This window comes from Mastigoproctus giganteus, chromosome 14 (genome assembly GCF_048544385.1).
Source record: "Mastigoproctus giganteus isolate SK-2022 chromosome 14, ASM4854438v1, whole genome shotgun sequence".
Lineage (NCBI taxonomy): Eukaryota > Metazoa > Arthropoda > Arachnida > Uropygi > Thelyphonidae > Mastigoproctus > Mastigoproctus giganteus.
In genome coordinates, this window is record NC_143588.1 from 2,493,482 (window position 1) to 2,512,644 (window position 19,163).

The 19,163-nt window shown below is 37.9% G+C and overlaps 1 protein-coding gene across 3 annotated transcripts in view; it reads left to right on the forward strand.

The window, feature by feature from the left end:
• The window catches only part of LOC150074950 (isobutyryl-CoA dehydrogenase, mitochondrial-like), a 163,071-nt gene that overhangs the window by 72,152 nt on the left and 71,756 nt on the right, over window positions 1-19,163 (forward strand). For all 3 annotated transcript variants that reach the window (XM_090389128.1, XM_090389127.1, XM_090389129.1), the window contains exons 4-5: window positions 1,004-1,113; window positions 16,359-16,573. In XM_090389128.1, the coding sequence (XP_090245254.1) occupies window positions 1,004-1,113; window positions 16,359-16,573 (325 nt within the window). The remainder of the gene's footprint in view (window positions 1-1,003; window positions 1,114-16,358; window positions 16,574-19,163) is intronic.

A 19,163-nucleotide genomic window follows, 5' to 3' on the forward strand; every position in this document is an offset into this window, starting at 1 on the left:
AATGATATTGCTGATGGTATATCAAGCTTAATGTCCAAGTTTGCAGACAATATGACGGTTGGCAGGGTTGTTAATGACACTAATGACAGTATGCTGCTGCAACACGATCTAGAAAAGTTGAGCAGATGGGCTGAGAGGTGGTAAATGAAGATTAACATTGACAAATATAAAGTGCTACATATGGGAAGCAGTAATCCCAGAGTAACATATCAGCTCTCTTGTACCACACTGACAGTGGTAGAGAATGAAAAGGACCTGGGGGTAATAGTGCAGGCAGATATGAAGTTTTCTGAGCAGTGCAGACGGTCTGCAAGAGTAGCTCATGGTGTCTTGTCAATGATATACAGGAATTTTTCTAGCAGGGATAAGGAGGTGATTATCCCCTTGTATAAGGCAACGGTCAGGCCACACCTTGAGTACTGTATACAGGTCTGGAGGCCTCATTTTAAGAAGGATGTAGAGCTGTTGGAATGAGTACAGAGAAGGGTAACAAGATTAGTGAACAGAAGAAAGGGTTGCTCTTATGAAGAAAGGCTTAAGTTTTGCAAATTAGTGTCTGGAGACTAGGCACCTGCGAGGTGATCTGATTGAGCTGTATAAAGCCTTGAATGGTTTAAGCATGCTCAATGCTGATGGGATTCTTCCTCTTGCTGAGAATAATCGCCTGAGGGCATAAATTGAAATTGAGGAAAGACGGTTGTAGGATAGATGTGCGGAAATTTGCCTTTAGCCAACGGGTGGTTGATTGTTGGAACAAACTTTCATCTGTCATTGTAGAAGTTGATAGCTTAAATAGATTCAAGGCAGAACTTGACAAACATTTGGAGCAAGGGGGATGAATGAAATAAGGGGTGTTTTTTTTTTTTTGGTTGATGCTATATAAGCTTGCTTTCTTGCATCATGTGTCCCTGCTAATGCTAATGCTAATTGGACTAATAACGTAATTCTCTAAATTTTAATCAAAAGTAATATTTACTGTATGAAATGTTTCTTTTTCTGTCAGCATGTGTACCTGGATGATTGATGAATTTGGAACAGAAGAGCAGAAAAAAAGTTGGATCCCATCATTAGCCTCCATGGAAAAATTTGCATCCTACTGCCTAACAGAACCTGGTGAGCTAGAACTATTATTTAAGTGGTGTATGTAATGTTAATATTAGTATTAGCAAAATTGTGAGGCAGAAAGCTTATACTAATAATCTCCAAAAATGGAATAGGATAAAATTAAAAAATATATATTGCTAAATGTATTCCATATATCTTTAATTTTTTTTCTAGTTAAGAACATGTTCTTTTGCCTGGATTAACCTTAATCACCAACCATACTAATGATATAAACATATTAGAATTATTGCCTTCTCTTCATCTGAAAAACTAGGCTTCTATTTATTATTATGTATTTCTTTCTTCTCTTTATGGTTTTTTTTTTTTTTTTCCCATTCCGTGACAGGTACTCTTACCATGTATGTAGTGTGGTTTCTATGTCTTGTTACTGTTACTGGTTGAGGAATTCTCAGACTATTCTACAGGAGTTTAGGCTTGTGCCTTTGTGGAGTTCCTTATAGGTGTTCTTGTAGGGAAGCTTATTATTGCTAGGTTCTTATGTAGGCTCTTTGGCACCATGCCACTGGTTGATATGGTGATTGCGATAGTGATTACTTGTTCTAGACATCTCTTGACTTTCTTGTGGGTAATGCTTTTTAGTACAACCTGAGGTTCGTACTTGTAATGTGGTATACTTTATTTGATTAACTGGTATTTCTTCACTATCTTCTGATGTACCCTGGTGACCTTGTTGTGCTTATGAGTGTACTTTGTCTGGGTGAACACCCTGTATCCCACAGTGATGTGCTGGATTGTTTCTGGGGCAAGGTGACAAACAATGCATCGTTGACATGTCATCTGTCACTCTGGCTTCCTTGGAAATGTATTTTCAACTCTTCCTCTCCTTTTTTGGGCTTATTTGTGTTTTTAAGAAGGATGTAGAACATGATTTGCCCAGCTTGGTGTTAGTCTGCTCTGTGATCCCAGAGGATCATCATTCTTCTCTTTCTTGGTGATTCCTTTCTACTTCTCTCTCTCTCTCTCTCTCTCTCTCTCTCTCTCTCTCTCTCTCTCTCTCTCTCTCTCTCTCTCAGGGGGTAACTTGGGATTTTTTTTTTTTTTTTTTTTGGCTGGTGCAGCATAAGCCTCAGGCTTCCTTGTACCATATGGCCATTAATAATAATAATAATAATAATAATAATAATATGTTAATAATGGAACTGGTAGTAGTTTATGGATTTGACTGTGTTTCCATTTGACTGTATTAGTTAGCTTTGTTTTTTAGCAGGCTTCTGAGTCTTTAATGGTATTTCTTAGCCAGGTGGGCCTTGATCTTGTATTCTAGATGTTCAGCATGTATCATCCCCAGGTAGTTATAGGTCTCTCAATCTGCTTTGATCTGTTTGCCAGTCTTCGTCTCTTACTTTCTTCAGGCTGGTCTTCCCTGATGCAATTTGTGGACCTTGCATTTGTCATCAGTAATACCTTGGATGTCACAGATGATATTCTGTTTGATGAGAATGGTATTTCACTATCAGGCAGCACTTGTCTCATTGCTGTGAGGATGAGGAGTGTGATGATAATCAAGATGAGGATGACAGTAGTAAAGGATTTCTGTGTTTTGAAGAGTAATAAAAGCTTGCTTTTTTCTTTTATTGTATCATTTGCTTATTGTTCTTTAAAGATGAATTAGAATAATATTTTTGTATATGAATTTTGAGATGATTAAGATAGTTTGGATTCACCTAATAATGTATGGTGTTATAAGAATAGTCATATGTGTAATGAAGTGCTTTTGTTTTAAAAGAATTAGAAGTAATCTGATATATGCAATAAAAAAAGTCAGTTCCTCCAAAATGTTTTTTTTTTTTTTTTTTGCGCTAGATTATGGGTGCATCTTATACCATGTGTCTTATATGGTGGGAAATGTGGTCATTGTAATTACTGTGATGAGTATCTAGTATTTCTGTAGAATTTCTTTATCCCAGCTTATTTTATTTCTGGGAGTTTCTGAAGGACCTAAAACAGCTTTGATTGCTTCAACAAGTCCGAATTATTTCCATGGTATTTGACACTTTCGGTAGCTTTTGCTTATTTCATATGTTCCAGATGTTCCTCTCATTTTCTGCATAAGAATTTTAATTTTACTTGACTGTAAAGAATAATGTGCTTATGCCTCCAAGGCTATTATAGAAAATGGAAAATTAAAATATATCACAAAAATACAACAAATTAATGGTAAATTAGGGTTGTACTTGACAAGATCAAATTCTTCTACCTAAGTACTATGACAACCCAGTATTTAAAACAAAATAAAATAAGAAAACAAACAAAGCACACTTAACCCTCCCTAGCAGTGTAAATCCCATCCAAAGAGATGTGCATGTAACCAAAGCCCGAGTGCCACTTTCATGACAAAAATGCAGTTTTAATGCAGTATTGCCAGTTTTAGACAGTTTGCGTGTATTATTTTTTAAGACTTGTGAATGTGGTGTCTTCACTTTTGAAGAGATATACAGGGTGATTAAGGGAATAGTAATTATTTTGGGAAGCTATAGTGTCGATTATCCTTAGTAAAAAAGTTCATATAAATGTGTGTCCAATTCTCAATGTATACAGAGATATAGCTGTTTGAAACTGGCACACACAAAGCCATTATGAGAGGTATTAAAGAACGATAAATGACTTTATGTAATGAAGTTTCTCAAGCCCTCTGAGTTTACGAAACCATGAACAAATCCGATTATATACTTAGTTATATCCTCACATCTGATTCAGACATTAATTAAAAAAAGAAAATCATAATGGTTTGACTTCTTTTTGAATGATACAAAACACAAATAATTGACAAATTTTTTTATGGTTCACAATAGACGTTTGAAAATCCCGCCGCCAACCTCAATGCACTTTGCAGCTCTTATGGTAATATGATGTGTTATTCTTCTGAGGTCATCTTGTCATTCCTTTATGAGGGCAGCAGTATCCAAAATGCGAGCAAGAAATTCGTCTCTTGTGTTCACCTTGTCTTTGTATGCTGTGCTTTTTATCCATTCCCGCAAACAAAAATCTAATGGAGTGAGGTCTGGAGACCTTGGTGGCCAGTGAACGAAACCACCATGGCTGATCCATCATTCAGGGAAAATTTGATTTAGATATGGTATAACCAGATGGGTACAATGTGCAGGAGCTCCGTCATGTTGAAAGTACATACCAATCCTTGTAGCCAAGGGAACGTCCTCCAATAGTAGTAGAAGTTCGTTTTGCAGAAATTCTAGGTAAATGAGCCCTTTAAGACTATTTTGTAGCACAACAGGCCTAATCAATTGATTGTCAATGATACCGCACCACACTTTACAGATAAGCGATGTTCAAAATTTGTTTCTACAGTGGAATGTGGATTTTTGTCTGATCTCCTATGAGAGTTACGGTGTTGTTGATTCCGTCATGGGTGAAAGTAGCTTCATCACTGAACAGTATTAATGGAATTAATCAACGATTAGCATTTACCCACCGACTAAATTCCAATCACTGGGTGTCGCCTCCTGGTTGAAGGTGTTGCACCCGCTGTATGTGAAAGGGATACAAGCCATGCTCACGTAATGTTTGCCTTACTCTTGTCTGTAGAACAACGATATGCATAGAAATTCTTCATGTGCTAATAGTAAGACTGCATTCTACCAACTGAAGAATGTTTTATTTCAACCACATTTGGTTCATTTGTATGTTCAGAATAAATATGAGTGCTGGGAATTGTACCACTAGTAAATGCTCTTGAATCCAGTATTCTGTGGTTAGGAAACTGTGACGGTATTCTCCACAAGCAGCAGTAGCACTTCCATCACAAAAACCATAGACAAACACCATATCGGCATATTCAGCATGTGTAAAGATCTGCGGAATTCTTAACAACACTTCTAATAGCATCAGGTTATAACTGCTTATTGATCACATCTGTTTCAGGGAGCTGTGCGCACTAGTTTCAAACAGTTGTATCCATTGAGAATTGGACACGTTTATATAAACTTTTTTACTCAGAATAATCGCTACTATAATCTCCCAAAATATTTACTATTCCTCCTGAATCACCTTGTATAGGGAAAAAGACTTTAAAAAAGTATATGGGAAAAGAGTAATAACAAGTACAGGTCAATGTTGCAAAAAAGTCGAGAGTCAGGGTTAAATATGAAAGTGTGCCATTCTGCCTAGACACGATAGGAGGGAATACATGATGAGAGCCTTGTCAATCAATTCGGCCCTGGAGGGAACGTGCAAGGCTCAAGGGGTAGATTTTTTTTCAGCGTAGTCTGTGCTTGTTAACAGGAGAGACTGCTTCTACAGGGATGGGATACACTTAAATAGAAAGGGTGCAAGAATATTTGCTGATGCTATCAAGGCAGTGTTAGTCGGAAAACTGCTAGCTTGTGGGGATTCACAGACTAAAAGGTTAAAAGTAGCCGCAGGCAGAGGTGAAGGTGATTCTTGCTACTCCAGGTGGCTACTTATTCTAATAAGTAGCCATCTGGAGCGAGAGGTGGTGCGGGTTTCAGGGATTGATGGCAGTCATTGTGAAACAGGTGGGTATATGGGATGTGTTAGGGTAACTACGAATAGGTGCATGTATACCAATGCTAAAAGTATAGTAAATAAATTTGATGAATTTGAAGTGTTGGTCAAGACATCAAAGGCGGATATTGTTAGGATAGTAGAGATGTGGTGTCACACAGATATAAGGAATGCAGAACTGGAATTTGGGGAGTACAATGTGTACAGAAAGGATAGGCAGGATAGGAAGGGAGGGAGGAGGTGTTATGCTATTAATTAAGAAAAACATAAAATCAAAAGAAGTGCATCCAGTTGATATAGATGAACAGTGCACTGTTGAGTCAGTTTGGTGTGACATAAGCACTGCGAAAGCAAAAATAAGAGTAGGATTGTTATAGGCCTAATGACTCGAATGAGTACAATGAACAGTTGTAGAGAGAAATAGTGGGCAAGTAAATCAGAATGTCTTATAATGGGATATTTTAACTTCCCAGATATATTGACTGGAACTTGTGGGTTGGTCACTCACAAACTAGCAAGATTTTTGTTGATTTATTGGATGATTGTTTTCTACATCAGCATGTTTGAGAGGCAACCAGAGAAGGTAATACTCTTGATCTGGTTATCAGCAGTGATCATTCTTGTATTAAGAATTTGCAGATAAAGGAACCACTAGGTGGCAGTGATCACAGTGTACTGATGTGGGATTTACTTAAAGATATAATTACCATCAGAGGTAAAGGAAAGGGTTTTTGCTTCCGTAAAGGTGAGGACACAGTGGTCTCAGACAACTTTAAAATTCTGTACAGTGGGATCAACTGACGATGTTACCAACAGTAAATTCTAAGTGGGAAGCATTCAAGGAATTAATCATGGATGCTACTAAAAGTTTCATATCTATTAAGAAATATTGTTCAAGGTTTAGGCCTAAATGGTTATCAAATGAACTAATGAGTCTCGTGACAGAGACAAAAAATGCATGGGATGCATATAAAGTATCAAGCGACTCAGAAGCCTATGGCAGATATAAGCTAGTCTGTGGGAAAAGATGCTAAGAAAAACAGCAAGGATTTCTTTACTTATATAAACTCTAAAAGGAAGGGGATGAATTTGATTGGTCCACTTGATATCAATGGTTCGACTGTTGATGATCCTGCTCAGATAGCAAACAAAGTGAATGAGTATTTTGCATCTACATTCAACCATGAGGAGTTATTAAGGTTTGAAAATGGCAGAAGGTTATCAAATTGTAGCAGGGTGCTTAATGATTTTGTAATAACTGAGAGCAAAGTGGAGGAGAAATTGTTGAAGTTAAACATAAGAAAGGCATCTGGGGTGGATGGGATCTATCCAGTTATATTAAAGGAGGCAGCAAAGCAACTAAGCAAACCCTTAGCCATAATTATGAGAGCATCCTTGGACTCAGGGGTGGTCCCCACGACTGGAGATGTGCAAATGTATCCCCAATTCACAAAGGTGGATAGAAGGGTGACAGGAGTAATTACAGACCAGTTAGTTTAACTTCTGTTCCGGGTAAAATAATGAAGTCACTGGTTAAAGATGCATTGCAGGATCATCTAGACAAGACTGCAGCAATAATTCAGACACAGCATAGGTTTGTTAAGGGAAAGTCTTGTCTGACAAATTTGATAGGATATTATGATGTGGTTACAAAGGAACTAGATGCAAATAATAATTTTGATATCATATACAAGTGACCCCCACTTAACGCTGATAATGCGTTCCGGAAAAATAGAGCGCTAAGTGAATCCGCGCTAAGCGAGCATCGCATTCCCATAAGGTAACATATGTATTTGTGAGTTATGGTCGGTGCCATAGGATATTTCCTAATCAATAATAAATGGTAGTGAAAAGATGCACAAATGTCAGTCAAAATATTTGATATTCAAATATTTGTACATATAAAATATTCCGCATTACATACATATATAATTATGTGGTAACTCCTCACGTATCAAAATTAAACTTAAAATTCCAATTAAAATCATGAATTTAATTGATCTAAATTGATTTAATTTAATTGATGAATTTAATTATGAAAAATGTGTCGATGTTGCGTTGAACTTTGGCCCTCTTCCAAATAAACTAAAAGGGTATTAATTTTAAATCCCCCGCAGTATAATTACCACCCAACAATAAAGTCAACCAATCCTTTGCCGCTTTGAACCCTGGCTTGTTTTTTTCTTCTTTCAATATGAAACTTCTTTGAGGCATTCGTTTCCACAAAAGTCCTGCTTCATCTATGTTAAAAACTTGCTGAGAAGTATAACACATAATACACCTCTTCAATAATTTTACAAGTTTTTTTTTAAAGTTTCAGCTCCTTGATCTGCACTTGCGGCTTCTCCCTGGATTTTAAAGCTATCTATCAACCAGCCCCTACTAGTTTTAAATGGTTCCACATTTTTTTTTTTTTTTTTTAGGTGAGTTTTCTTCAGATCATCATATAGGCTAATCTCTCTTTTATTATTTATAATATTTAACTTAACTGAATTCTGCATTGGATATTATCTTCAATAAAATTAGTTAAGTCTTTCCATTTCAATCCTAATAGCCGGCCTAGCCCTAGTTGCTTGCAGTGGAACCGCTGCTAAAATTAATTCTTTATTTTTTCATAATTGTTCTTACAGATAAACTTGCAAGTCCTAAATTATGGCACACATCCACTTGTCTTTGACTGGATCGATTCGCTTCAAAACGTCTAATTTAATTTTCAAATTCAGTAGTATTCTTCTTACATTTATAGTCTTCGTAATGCGCCCAGACGTTGCTTTTTCATTCTTATTGGCCTTTATTAACTCTTCGAAAATGTAACTGCGTTGGTTGCATTAATTATGATACAATGTTCGAGTAAACTGTCCATTACGCACGATGTCTAATACTGTACTGAGTGATGACTAGACTTCGGATAAATGCATATAATGCAAATATTACAAGCAATATACTTGATCGTTTTTTAAAATGTTGATTGATCTCGGAACTATGTAACAAGTCACTGTACTGCAATTAAATTAGCGTGCGAGAGAATTTCACCATTTCACTGAGTGCGGGAATATTTTTCAAGTCGGCATGGGAAACGTTTTAACCGTATTTTATATTCATTTTCAAGCTATCGACTCCATCAAATGAAACGATTTCGTTAAGTATGCCAAAAATGCAATCTGTAAAAGAGCGTTATAGTGATCTGTGACAGCGTTATAGTCAGATATGGGTTATAATATAAAAGCAGCTTTATAGCAAATCATCGTAAAGCGAACCGCGTTATAACGGGGGCCTGCTGTACTTGGATTTCAGGAAAGCTTTTGACACTGAGCTTTTGCGCATAGAGGACTATTGTAGAAATTGGAGCAGAATGGTATTAAGGAAAAGTTGCTACAATGGATAAAAGGATGGTTGAGTGGGAGAAGACAGAGGGTGGTAATTAATGGGTGCTGCTCTTCGTGGACTAATGTTATTAGTGGAGTCCCACAGGGTTCGGTGTTGGGTCCTCTGTTGTTTTGTATATTTATCAATGATATTGATGAAGGTATATCAGGCTTAGTGTTGAAGTTTGCAGATGATACAAAGGTTGGCAGGGTTGTTAATGACAGTAATGGCAGTGTGCTACTGCAACAGGATCTAGATAATTTGGGTAGATGGGCTAAGAAATAGCAACTGACGTTTAACCTTGACAAGTGCAAAGTACTGCATATAGGTAGAAGTAACCCCAGAGAAAAATACCAACTGTGTGGTACTACACTTAAGGTGCTAAAAAAATGAAAAAGACCTGGGAGTAATTGTGCAGTCAGATATGAAGTTTTCTGAGCAATGCAGACAGGCTGCCAAAGCAGGTCATGGGGTTTTGTCAATGATATATAGGAATTTTGCTAGCAGGGAAAAGGAGGTGATTGTCCCTCTGTATAAGGCAATGGCCAGGCCACGCCTTGAGTACTGCATACAGATCTGGAGGCCTCATTTTAGGAAGGATGTAGATTTGCTTGAGCGTGTACAGAGAAGAGCAACAAGATTGGTGAGGGGAATGAAGGGATCCTCTTGCCAAGAGAGGCTTAAGTTTTGCAAATTGCAGTGGCTGGAGACTAGACACCTGCATGTTGATCTGATTGAGGTGTATAAGGTCTTGAATGGGTTGAGCATGCTGAATTCTGTTGGGATTCTTCCACTTGTTCAGATTACAAACCTAAGGGGGCATAAATTCAAATTAAAAAAAGAAAGATGTAGAATAGATGTGCGGAAATTTGCTTTTAGCCAGCAGGTGGTTAATTGCTGGAACAAACTTCCATCTGTCGTTGTGGAAGTTGATAGGTTAAATAAATTTAAGGAGGAACTGGACAGGATTTGGAGGGAATGGTGTTTTTTTTTTTTGGCTGATGCTGCATAAGCTACTACTACTACATTATAAATATTATAGAATTGTAATTTAATTGAATGCGTAAGTTTAGAGAAACTAAAATTATTGCATTTTATTAAACATTTTCTATACAGTCATAATCTTAGTAATTAGTTCATAAGAAGATAATTATATTTATATATTTATTCTTCACCTCTATTAATCAGAGAAAAAGAAAAAAAAAATTCAATTAATTTAAAAAAAAATCAAATGTGCCTGAAATGGAAAGAACTGTGTACATTAACTTTTTTATTTTTCATACATATACTGGTTATCTGTGTATTATTTATTGCAGCTGAACAACTGGATATTATGTATGTGCTGGTTGAAGGAATGAATGAACAATGAATGGGGGATGTGCAGCAATGAAATGTTCTCAGTTCATGAGTAAAGTCTTCTTTTTGCTCGTTGACCTCTTGGCACCTCCGTAGCCAGGTGGGTAGGAGCAGCAGTGCGTAGCACATGCTTCTTGATTAGACCGGGGTTCGACCCCGTGACCACCAAATACGGAGGATGCAGAAAGGTCAGGGAATGACCACTGCATATCCTCGGAGCAATATGGCCTTAGTTGCTAATGCTCCTAAAAACCAAATAACAACAACAGCACCTACAGGCAAGTAAGGCTCCTGTGGTTGATGGCATATACCCTATAATCTTAAAGGAAGCAGCAAGTGAGTACATTGAACCATTAAGGCTAGTTATGAGAGCATCACTGGACTCGGGAGAGATTCCGTTGGATTGGTGTAAATTGGAACATAAAGGTGGGTCTAGGAGTGTAATGAGAAATTACCGATCAGTCAGTCTAACTTTAGTAGGGGAAATCATGGAGGCAATGATCAAGGATGGAATTCATGATCATTTAGATGGAAATGGAATTCTGTAGGATACACAACATGGTTTTGTAAAGGGAAAATCATGTTTAATTAACCTGGTTAGCTATTTTGACAGGGTCACTCAAGAGCTGGATTTAGAGAATGATTTTGGCATTGTTTATTTGGATTTCAGCAAAGCATTTGACTCAGTCCCACATGAGTGGTTACTTTATAAGTTGGAGCGGGCTGGAATCAGAGGGAAAATCCTTAGATGGATAGCACGATAGCTTGAAGGCACCAGGCAGAGGGTTGTGATAAATAGTTATTCCTCAGATTGGGTTAATGTAAGGAGTGGGGTTCCCCAAGGATCAGTATTGGGACCACTGTTGTTTTTGTTTATCTTAAATGATATCTATGAAGGAATGGAGGGTGTGAGGTCTAAACTTGCAGAAGATGTAAAGATCAGTAGAGTAGGTAATGATCGCCGGCAAGCAGAGCTTCTTCATAGTGAACCTAGATAGACTGCCGGGATGGTCAGAAAAGTGGCAGCTATGCTTTAATTCAGCAAAATGGAATGTCTTACATCTGGGGAACAGCAACCCCAAAATAATTTATACACTTGGTGGAGTTAAACTAAATTCAGTAGTGGAAGAACGGGACTTGGGAGTTCTGATACGGTCAGACCTGAAGTTGTCCGAGAATTGTGGACAGGTTGCAATGTTGCATGGTGTCCTATCGATGATTTATCGAACATTTTCTAGTAGAGATAACAACTTCATAATCACATAAAGGTGATTTTATAACCTTTATGTGATTAAATTATAAGCAATTATTTTTTTAAAATTAGTACCAAAAAACCGTATTTTTTGCATCAATAAAGGAAAAAAATGACCAGGATCCCGGTATTGTAAGCCCTATTACATCCACCTACCAACCAGATCTGTTTCTGCAATAGACTTGTCAATTTGTTCCCCATCCATATTTCCAGTCATGACATGTTTGGTATTAACTGATCCCTTTAACAGTGCACTTTCCAATTATTTGCTCAGTACAAACAGGGGTAACTCCAAATCCTGATCAACAATCCACTTGGCAGTTTAAATAGGCAAACTGGGGTGGCTATTCTGCCCAAATACTCTTACACAGATTTTATGTTCAAAGACAACATATTGATGATGTAAACACTTACATAACCAGTCAGATTCAGACTGCAGCTAAGGCCTCCATTCCAAAATCCACGCCATATCAAAATCACAGGAATTAGTGGTGGAATACATATTGCTGCAGGTCCAGATGGAGTTCATTATGTTATTCTAAAGCATTTACTTGAAGAAGACTTGAGAACCTTATTAATTTTTTTATAATTGGATCTTCTCTGAAAATGCCTATCCTTCTTCATGGTGCCATTTGTTCATTATTGCCTTACCAAAACCAGGAAAAGATCCTTCCTGTGTTGATAATTACAGGCCAATATCTGTTATGAGCTGCATGGGAAAAATTTTCAAAGGAATGGTTCATACTAGGCTCACTTACATCCTGGAGTCATAGAATCTCCTTCCAGATCATCAATATGGCTTTCAAAAAAATAGATCAACCCTAGACGTGCTCATCAAAGCCGAATCTCATATCCGCAATGCCTTTGTCATGAAACAACATCTAGTCATGGTCAGTTTAGATCTTGAAAAGGCATTTGATACTACATGGTGTCATGGTATACAAACCTTTACCATCTGGGACTTAGGGGCCATTTTCTGGAAATAATTCAGAAATTTCCTGCAATTGCGTTCTTTTCAGGTCCGATATAAAAACGTATTCTCTACATCTCACATTCAGGAAGAGGGAGTCCCACAGGGATCAATACTTAGTTCAACACTGTTTTCAATCCGAGTTAGCAGCGTGACACAAGATATCCCAAAAACTGTTCAAACTTATATTTATGCAGATGACCTTACCATTTCCTGTCAATCTCAAAGTATGAATACCATCGAATGGGAGCTCCAATTTGCCATAACCAAAATAGAATCCTGGACTTCACGGAATGGCTACCGACTATCAGAAAAGAAATGCACTGTAACTCACTTTTGCAAGAAACAAGCTCTCCGTCCCAAACCTGAACTACAAATAAACAATACTCCAATCCTGCTTGTTAATACCATTAAATTTTTTGGATTAATATCAGACTGCAAACTAAATTTCCAAGCACATGTCACTTATTTGAGAACTTCTTGTATAAAGCACTTGAATATGCTTTGATCGGTCTTGTCGATATCATGGGGAGCCAATTGGTATACTTTGCTGCACATTTATAGAAGTTTAATCCATTTGTGGCTAGATTATGGTTGTCCAGTTATGACGGCGCCTCCGTAGCCAGGTGGGCAGGAGCAGCAGTGCGTAGCACACGCTTCTTGATTAGACCGGGGTTCGAGCCTGTGCCCACCAAATATAGAGGATGCGGAAAGGTCAGGGAATGACCACCGCATATCCCCGGAGCAATATGGCCTTAGTTGCTAATGCTCCTAAAATCCAAATAACAAACTAACAAACCAGTTATGACTTTGCTGGGAGCACTACTTTAAAACGGCTAAATACGATCCATCACAGTGCTCTGAGGAACTGCGCTGGGAGTTTTCAGGACTTCTCCAATCCAAAGTCTATATATTGAAGCGCATGATCCCCCATTACACCTGCATAGAAAAACACTTCTGCTCCACTACGCTGCTAAGATCCAGAGTATGCCATTGCACCCAAGTTGGGAATATCTTTATAATACTCAGTGGGAATCCTTCTATGAGAGCAAGCCAAATGAAAATAGACCTGCTTTGCTCAGGATCAAAGAGCTTGTTCAGAGTTGGAATGTCAATGTAAATTAAATTTTTCAAGACACAACTGCATCTGTTCACCTTGGACATATGTGTTTGTCTCTCAAAAGATTTACACTTTTTCCAGTTGGGGAAAAATATTATACCTCCCTGCAATATCAGACAGTTACATTCAGCACATGCTACTAGGAACAACCATGCCTGTAAAATTTATATGGATGGTTCCAAAACTGACGGTATAGTAGGTGCTGCAGCAATTTTTCCTTTATGTACAATTTCAGCCACACTACTGCTAGCTTGCAGCATCTTTGCAGCTGAATTATATGCTACTAAGTTAGCTCTTAGTAAGATTATTGACCTTTCCATCTCATCTGCCATAATTTACACAGACTTCCTCAGTGCTGTCTCTGCCATAAGGAAGAATTCCCTCATTATGTTACATTGAAACAGATTCATTCCCAGCTATTCTCTTGCAGTGTGTTCAATCAGTTTTTGCTGGATCCCTTGTCATTCTGGTATTCCGGGAAATGAAAGTGCTGACTTTCCCGCTAAACATCCTCAACCCGCTCTCTCACGACATTCTCAAGTTCCTTACACTGACTATAAATCTGTCATACGCAAAGTGTGCTACGATAAATGGGCACAGAACTGGAAATGGTAACACCAATAATAAACTTTACCAGATAAAAGAAGATCCAAAGCTGTGGCTGTCTGGTTTCCAACGAAACAGACAAGGGGAAGTGGTACTGGCAAGACACAGAATTGGACACACTCATCTCTTACTGTTATTGGGACAAACCCCTCCTCAGTGCTCATCCTGTCAGATGCAACTTATGATCCGTCATTTTCTGGTTGATTGTCCCTGACATTCAACCATCCGGTCAAACACTTTTCAGTCACTCTCCATATTGAATATATCACCTGATTTATCTAATTTCTTAGGAAATGAAGCAAACATTGAAGAACTTTTATTGTATCTAAAACATATTGGCTTGTACAGAAGCATATAATTTAATATCTCTAACAATATGCTTCTTGTGAATAAACAACGAACAGACACAATATGGCCTTAGTAGCCCTTGTGTCATTAAACCCAATATCAACAACAACTTCCACCAGCGGCCACTAGATCCGGGTTCTCTAGTATTCCTTTCTCTTTGTCTGCACCAGTTTTTTTAAGTGCTGTAATTCAGGGGTCCACCAGGGCTTTGCCCCACTTGTGGGCGTTTTCCTTTTAATGGCTATCGCGGCTGCCTCGGTTAATTCTAGTTACTAATTTTTGTCTTTCATCAGGCTCCTCGGTCAGGTCACAGTCCTTCCCCCCCCCCATCCAGATTGCTGCCTTCTGTCGTGTTGGGCTTTCCTGGAAAGCTGCTCCTGGAAAAGTTTCCAGGTTGCTTTTGATATTGCGAATCAGTTTTGCATTTTCATTTTTATTACAGTTCTTGTGGTGGGTCTCCGGATCCAGTAGGTGATAGTGCTGGGCAGTGTTATTTTTATACCACCAGTGGTGGTGTCATGTTGATTAATAGAGTGAAAAATATACCAAAATTGATCACTGATTTTTCTGCAACTAAGCATGAAATCCTTTGAAATGTTCTTGAAACTTAGGTGATTTGACAATCACCTAAGTTTCAAGAACACACCAGAACATCTGCACAGGGTTTCAATCTGTCTAAACTCTTTAAAGTAACTCACACCATCTGAACTCAGCAGAGTATCTCAGAGTAACACTATCTAAACTCTATAGAGATTTGCACAAGATAAAATCACCATCTGAGCTCACCTGGACACTGGACACAGGAACACTGCTGTTCTTTTTGCCTACTGTGTCCATTTAAATGGAAAAGGAAGTGGAGAAAAGTTGCCTAGATTTTTAAACTCTTTGAAAGAAAAGAATTTTAATGAAGTTCAGTGATGGATTCAGAGGTAATCATTCTTTCCAGAGGTAATCATTTCATCTAACATTTGACTGATCAATGACCAAAGAAGTAAACTTGGAAAGAACTGGATTTGCCTTGATTGTCAATACATTGAGTTATGAAAAAGGAAGGTTTCAAATGTTTTAAGGTCTTAAGACATTAAACACAAATCAACTACAAACATGGGAGTAGGGATAAGCTGTGAGAAGCATATCAGATTTTGCAGAATCAATTTCCTTCCTTTTCTTGTTTTCAGATGAGAGTGAATTTATTTGAATAATATTTCATGAACCTGTACTTTTTTGGGGGGAAATATCCCAATTTTTTGCAGGAATTGAGGAATATCTTCTACATGTTACCAGTGAAGCCATTGTTGATCCTCACTTTCTTTTTGGATGGTGGAATTACTGTCCAAAAAAGAGAGAGGTAAAAATACTTGGATGTATTTGAATATCGGCTTATTCCTGGGGTGAATACAAGTTGTTTATTCACATTGACTTGTAACAGGGTCTTGTAAGGTACATTTGTATAATGTGAACAAACTTGAGTGGCCATCTGTGATGGTTTACTAGTTTGAGAGCATCCAGATAAAAATAGTAACTGATTGGGATGTGTAAGCTACCCACAGAATTAGTTCAGTGATGTTCAGATTTTCTGTTATTTATCATCTGTCTTTATTTGCATTATGGACAATTTTACACTTGCAAATATTAGGAATATGAAATATTGTTAAATTTTTGTAATGAAAACATAAACTTGAGATTCAAAGTGAAACTACCATTGTTAAGAATTTTAAAACTCAAATTTTTAGGTAGTGGAAGTGATTCTGCATCTCTGATGACATCGGCCAAGAGAAGTGATGAATACTATATCCTGAATGGAAGTAAAGCCTTTATCAGTGGTGCTGGTGAGAGTGACATATATCTTGTCATGGCTCGTACAGGAATTGCGGGCCCTAAAGGCATTAGCTGCATTATTGTAGAAAAGGGAATACCTGGATTAAGTTTTGGAAAGAAAGAAAGGAAGGTAAGGTGATTTTTTTTTTTTTTTTTTTTTTTCCAGTATTCCTTCCTCCCCCAACACACACAAACACACACCAGTTGTTTAATCTGTTATTGCAATGAATAAGCGTGCTTACTACTGAAAACATTGTTTACTAGCTCTTACTTATATGACAAACTTCTGTTGTACAAAGTGGTCCAATAAAAGGTAATTAGAAATATTGGTTACTTTTTTTTATTTATTTATTTATTTTTGCCTACGTTGTATTTTTAGCAGTATTATGAATTAATACATCAGTCTGAGCTTTAGAATAAAAATAACATACATGCAATAAGGAACACCTTATGATGCTTTATTTGACTATAAAAAAATCTTCAAAATGTCCACCTCCACATTCTGCATATATATGGAATTGACATAGAAGAATTTTTGAATATAGTGTAAAGTGAAGTGGTTTGGGTGAGATTAGAAATAACTCCAGTTGCATCAGAAATGATCATTTATAGGTCTTCAAAAATGTTTTCTTGTATTTATCCTCACTACAAAGAAAAAATTAGGTGAGTAGTTGGGTGATTTGGCAGGTAAGAAAATTTTGAGCATTGAAAAGTTATTTTCTGAGAAAAGGGGTTACCAAGAGCTCCTGCACAGACAAATGAGTTACAAGAGCAGGTTATTTTATTTATTTATTTTTTTTTTTTTTTTAAACATGGAAGATTGTTGAAACCTACTAGTAGGTTTCAACAACTTACTGGTAGGTTTCAACTTACCAGTAGGTTGTAACCAGCAGTACATGGATCAGTGGTTGAAGTGCTAGAATAATTGACATTGCACATAATTGATATTGGAGGCTTGAAGTGGTGGAACCCATGTTTAGTCTCCAAAGCTAAGTTCCGGTCAACCCTTCCCCACCTTTTCCATCATGCAGTATGACTGATGACTTTTGAGGTTATGATTGAACATCATGGCAAGATCCAATCTTCCTTACATTTCAAGGGTACAGCTCTTAAACGGTGTTTGCAGGCCGGCCACTAGTTAGTACACCGGACCGAACCTATTGGTAACTCTTTAGGAGGCTTCCAGATCAGCTAGTGTATAATCTTGCTACCTCTACTCTGCCAGATAGTGAATGGAGGGAGTCCGAGTAGTGTGTATGCGGATGGGGGGGGGCATTGTTGAGGCCATGTTATGTCAAGGATCTGGGTATATTCTTACCATGCGTACGCCATATCCAAAAATTTCATTACTTCATATAGCATGTTCCCCCCACACACTTTTTCTTACTATTGAATATACCATGAATTGTCAAACTAATAGAGTAAGCTTATCTGCAAAAAGATCTAAACCTCCCAAGCACTTTCTAGTTCATTTCACAAATATACGTGGTCTCAATTCTAATCTCAACAATGTCCATTTCCACCTGCAGTCTGCCAAATCCCTTGTACTTTTTCTGACAGAATCTCAGTTATCGGTTGATTCAACTACTGTTCATCTCAGTTGCCCAAATTATTCGCTGTATGATTCCTTCTCTTCAAAGGTGTGCATATGTCCGTTCCGATATTCCCTGTCAGAGACTTGGTAATTTGGAATCTCCTATTTTCGATCTTCTCTGGCTTAAAATCTCTCTACCTCATTGTGTCAAATTCATCTGTTGTCTCTACCGTTCTCCCAACTCCATGAATCACTTGGAGCTCTTTGACTTCCTCTCTTTGCAATTTGACTTTCTGCAGTCCAACTTTCCTAACAGTGAGGTAATTTTCCTTGGTGATTTTAATGTTCACAATTCCAGCTAGCTTCCATTTTCTAGTCACACCGACCCAGCTGGTCAAGATGCTGAGGCTTTTGCACAGATTGTTCATTTACCTACAAGAATACCAGACAATCCTAATCATACAGCCAACACGCTTGATCTTTTTCCTACAAACAACCCTTCTAAGTACACATCGAAGTGAGTGGTCCTTTAGGCACCTCAGATCACAACTTGGTGATTATGTCTTCTCTAATGGAGCTTCTATCTCATGGCTATTCCCAACTTCATATTGTTTGGCATTACAAGAGTGCAAATTGGGATGACCTGTGTAAACGGGACTCACCGGACCAGGAGATCCATCTCCAATCACCCCAGGTTCAGTGCTGATGTTCTTTCGCCCAGTTGAGGCATAGAGTTTTGTGTCTTGGTGTTAGTAATGTGACTCTGGTGGGTTAGCAGCTCCCATAACCTATTGCAGCTAATGATTGCCTGATGGTCTTGGTGGAGATATTTCTGGCATCTCCATCGCTGAAGTCGGTGGTGATTTGTGCCACTGTCACTCTCCGGTTGGCTGAAACAGTGCGAGACCGTTGACACATTCATCCACCACCTTTCTCCACCCACTGCGCTGTCCACGATGAGATGTTATTCTGAAAATAGCATATTCCCGATACACTCTTGATACTGTCGTATGGGGATAGTGCAATTTCTGTACCACCTCCACGATAGAGTGACCAATTCGTCAGGCACCCATTATCATGCCTCTTTCAAAGTCAGTTAACTCACAACATTTATCCACACTGACATCGAATGTCAGTTGTGGATAGTGATGCAATGTACCTATATACCTGCCAAGCAGTGGGTTCA